The sequence below is a fragment of the Ruditapes philippinarum genome, unplaced genomic scaffold (genome assembly GCF_026571515.1).
Source record: "Ruditapes philippinarum isolate M1 unplaced genomic scaffold, ASM2657151v2 ctg248_1_1_1_1, whole genome shotgun sequence".
Classification (NCBI taxonomy): Eukaryota; Metazoa; Mollusca; class Bivalvia; order Venerida; family Veneridae; genus Ruditapes; species Ruditapes philippinarum.
In genome coordinates this window covers 37,676-42,523 of record NW_026860683.1, presented here as the reverse complement: position 1 = coordinate 42,523, position 4,848 = coordinate 37,676, and the positions used below count along the sequence as shown (strand labels likewise).

At 31.8% G+C, this 4,848-nt stretch overlaps 1 protein-coding gene across 1 annotated transcript; it reads left to right on the top strand.

Annotated features, from left to right (window-relative positions):
• Nucleotides 1-1,179: 1,179 nt before the first annotated feature.
• LOC132713046 (uncharacterized) lies at nt 1,180-3,772 on the top strand. Its single transcript, XM_060695494.1, has 2 exons — nt 1,180-1,697; nt 2,094-3,772. The coding sequence occupies exons 1-2, from the start codon at nt 1,235-1,237 to the stop codon at nt 2,492-2,494; spliced, it is 864 nt and encodes a 287-aa protein (XP_060551477.1). The 5' UTR covers nt 1,180-1,234; the 3' UTR covers nt 2,495-3,772.
• Nucleotides 3,773-4,848: the final 1,076 nt, after the last annotated feature.

Here is a 4,848-nt window from a genome sequence, read left to right as displayed (position 1 = left end):
TTTTCGCCTCATGTATTTTGGCCTAGCGCCCCGCGGAGCGCAATTAGGACAGATTTGTCACTGAGTGATATTTTTGTGTCTTTGTCTGTCGGGGCGACCGAAAGGCGAAAGCACGAAAATATGGTAAAGTGATAATTTGTCGAATTTTCGTTATTTCGTTTAGCGTTCAGCGGGGCGAAAGCACGATATTGCGACAAAGTGAGCACTTTAAATTTGTCGATTTTTTGTGTTTTCGCATGGCGCCTCGTGGAGCAAAAAATACGACATGGCACAAATCAGCCGCCATAATTCTATTAATTATAATAAAATTTGACAATTACAAATTGAAGAAATTTGCTTGAATGTTATATAATTTGTAATAAATGTTGCCAAAGGAAACAAATTGGTAGTTAGCATAAAATCTACCTAATCACTATAATTGTACTTGATTCCAAAATGTAACAGAAACATCAGATGGTTGAGATATATGGTTAATGGGTACTCTTGACACCAACATAGAAAATATTCAAGGTCTCTGGCCAAATATAAACACAGGATTTTTTTACTACACTAAATAAATTCATAGGTAGCTTACAATAAACATGTTACAAATGTATTATCATTTTTTTCCTTTTTAGGGGATGGTGGAAGGTTTTTGCATTTAAATGGCATAATAAACAAATGTTTCAGCACTTGTGGGCACATTGTAGAAGATTCTTGATTCTACTAGTAATAGTGATTTTGCATTGTGGAAATACATTGTAGTTTATATTTCGTTTTCCCTTATTATGATGTATGATGACGTTATGATGTCTCTATTTACCTCTACTTAGCGGCCGATACCGAACCCAGTGAATTAAACAAATTTTGCAAAAAACGAAATCCGCACATGAATTTAATACAATTGTTTGATATAATGAATTTATGATATATACATTTTCATTAAATATTCACGTTTACTAGGTTAGAAGCAAGTTATAGAAATACTTAAATTTATTAAAAAAAAAAAAAAAGTGAATATATACACAAGTATGCGTGATTCGCTTTAACTTTGATATTAAGATTAAGTGAAATTATATCCTTAAATTACAAAAGAGATGTATGTAGTTTCGAAATAAATGTCACAAGAGAAGTACAGAAATTACATATCTTAAATTTTCAAAAAACTACAAATTTAGTTTTAATTTTTACTTTAGTTTCTTTTACCAACTTGACACACGCAAGTGGAGACAGTTTTTGTTTATATGAGACAAATATGGAGATGAATGTAAGATTTAAACTCGTCATCACGTTTATTGTCTTAAATAGTGCTTACGTTTGGTCTTTAAAGGAAAATAATGACATATCTAAAAGACTGTCAGTTCTTGAAGACATGCTGACTGAAATGGAAAGCATCGTTCGAGAAACAGATGTTAAAGTAAACAAAGCTCGAGATAAAGTGCAAGATACAGAGGAATCAATAAAAAGAGATTTTTCTCGATTAGAATATTCTACTGAAAGGAAACAGAGAAGACATTATAGACGAATTGAGAAAGAAGTCAAAAAGGAACTTAAGCACGATAGCCATATACTCAATGAAATGATTGAAAGTATTGAACAGATTCAATACAGAAATGTGGATAATCAGACTAGAGATTTGACTGACACTGATAATGGTCTGGAAACAATGCACCACCATGTGGAGATGAACGTACATCAAGGAATTGCTCATACAGAAGGTATACCATCTTTTAATTTTAGATAAAAGTCAAATCAGAATAAGTTAACAAACTTTATAATTATTTTCAAATCTTCTTTGTGTGCTTTCTTCAAATAAAAGAGTTAAACAAAGATCAAGATTTTTTCGAAATTCAAGTTATTTGAACATTATTACCATATCATTTATTTTTTAATAAATTTTACAACTTTCCTTATTTACCCAATTCAAAGCTTACAGGCAATACACCTGTAGATGTTTCTTAAATTGCGATGATTAAATGGGACTGCAGGGGTAATTGCGGTATCTTTCACATGAACAGACTCAATCAAACCAAGCATGTAACATTTTCAATTTGCGTTTTAGTTAGGCGTGCTTTAGGGATACCGTTCTTATCTATTTTGACTTACGTTTTCAGAATCTCGGATTATGTTCAAGGCTGTTCAAATAAATAAACGTCGATACTCTGACGGGGAAACTATAATATTTTCTGATGTGATAACCAACACTGGAGACGGATATGACCACAAATACGGCTTATTTGTAACGCCTTTAACAGGGACGTATTACTTCACGGTTCAACTGTATATTCTTGCTAACAGAGCTGCTTTAGATATAGGAATTTATGTTAATGACGAATGCATTGCTTGGGCCAGGTTATCACACAGAGAAGATTCATGCGGGAACTTAGCAGTTGTTGCCAATCTGAATCTGGGTGACGTCGTTAACGTGAAACAATCTTCGAAGTCATATTCAGATACCTATAAGGTCGACTCAAACAAATTTTTTAACGTATTTTCTGGTGTATTCATTCGATAACTTTTCAATATATATTACTTACAAAACATTTGTTATCGAGAGTCGTTTTTCCTCGTGGTCAATACACATATTATTTTCATGAATTATAGACTACAACTAAACACGAATGTGCTGGTACTTGAGAGAGTTGATTTGTAGACTTGTATCATATGTGTATGAAGTTCGCAAATTTTTGTGAGCTTACTTGTTTTACTTAAAGCAGAGTTCATTATGTTGAAATTTCCATTCATTTATGGCATAGAAGATACTAAAAATTATGCAATAAAAGTGCATACAGCTGAGAATAGAAAATGAGTTTGAAAATAAAACTGCTTGTAATAAAACGTTTTTGATTTTCACCACAAAGAATGTATGAATATGCACATATCTTACGCTATGCTGACAGATGCTTAATATAAGACCAGTTGTTACTAGACCTTATGTAAGTCTAAGCCAAACCAACGACAGTGCTAGGAGCAAGCAAAGCGTGAGGAATGTCTAAGTGTTAAAACATCAGACATTTACTATACGACAGTAAGACAGCAAGGAACTGTCAAATTTCGATAAAAACTTGCACTCGTATGAAACCCGATGTTGTAAACATTTGTTTGTTCTTATATTTTGGTGTTTAAAGGGAACAAATGAATAACACAATCTACATGAAATTCATTTAAGATAGTAAATAGCCTTCGGAGTGCAAAAACACTGTTGGTGTAGTTTTACAACGAAGGAGGGAGTTATTGTAACAACTTGCCATGTTTGAACTTTTTCTGATATCTTTTAGGAAAGTATTCTGGTCAGCAAAACTGCCAGTAGTTGAAACTATTCCCTTTTATAGCAAAATATTGAAAAGTAAAAGTTGATGATCACGGAATTGTACAAGAACATAGCTGAACCAATGAATATCAAAAATATTTTTGATTTCAATTCAAAGAAGATGCCTAGATAAGAATATAAATGACAAAATACAAAATATTTCAAGACCCAGTTTTTTCAAGAATTCAATACATTTCGAATAAAATCTGATTGTTTTACAGCACAGATTTGTCTAATTGTCAGAATTCATCCACTAACATAATTACATAGATTGGTATTTTACATTATTCGAAGCTCTACTGCATTAATACAGATTAACATTTTGTGTTATTTTTCACTATTCATTTACAAAAATTCTTGTAATATTTTTTTCCATATGTTTCTGCATTTAATTAAACAGAATATAGTTTTTATTGAGAACATTATCATTATTAACAATACTCGGATATGCATGTATATTTACTTCAATAAATCAAAACTGAGTGATTGTTCTTCTGTTTCTTTGCCTTTCTACAAAATCACTTCAGTCGCAACAATAAATTTTATTGGCATGCATTCGTTTACGGGTCACAAGCATATTCTGTATTGTTCTATAAGCAACACATAAGGGTTATGAATTCTTGTGCCAAAGACAGCTTGAGTAGCTCGTCTCCACATTTGCTATTGCTGTTGCTGTTTGGAAATGATCACTTTCCATAAATACTTTGCCAGGTGGTCTGTTTTCTCACACAGTAGACATTAATCGTTGAAGAACCAGTTATCAGGAAGGGGTAGTACATGGATCTTTATTTACGCATCAAGGACAGACATAGTATCTGACAACCAACTGAAGACAGTCCTATTGTAACTGTTTAATAATTGTAGTCGTCTGTATGATGAACCGCTCGATGATTGAATAATTATACGAATTTATAGTTGTCATAAATTTACATTATGCTGGTTTTATAGATGCTACATGTAGTATTCTTGTTATGTCATGAAACACTGTCTATGTCTCCCTCTTCATACAGTATTTTCTTGATTAAACGAATAATAAACTGTCATTGCTATGCAATTATGTACATTGTAACATACTGTCTAAATGGATGATCTTATTTTTGTAATTGATATTTCAGCAAACAGGTGTTCTATCATATCCGGTTACAGATTAACGAGATCTTTCTTTGTCAAAAAAAATGATATACGTATTTTTTTTTATGAAACGGATTTTTGATATATTTTCATTTGCTCTACTCTAAATATGAGTTTTGTTTTATTTTGTTTCATCATATTCCCATCAGCTTTTAAGTAAAATAAATTGAGCATTGGTACAAGAAAGGCATTAATGCAAAGAATCAAAGGCGACGCAAAATATATTTTTGGATGCAAAGTATTAACAATTGTGCACTAACTAGTGCCAGTGTTCACTTCATCTTGAACTGAATAAACAACAAAATCAAATTTAACCTTAAACTGTTGGATGTAACTGACCTGAGCTTTGCACTTCTATTTTAAATAGTACCATTGGGTACCAATCAATGGATAGAAAAATATTTTTATTGACTAAAGAACAGTTCAGA

Coding starts and splice junctions, on each gene's coding strand:
- LOC132713046 (XM_060695494.1), top strand. CDS start 1,235: ATGGAGATGAATGTAAGATTTAAACTCGTCATCACGTTTATTGTCTTA. Junction 1,698..2,093: donor AGGAATTGCTCATACAGAAG/GTATACCATCTT, acceptor TTACGTTTTCAG/AATCTCGGATTATGTTCAAG.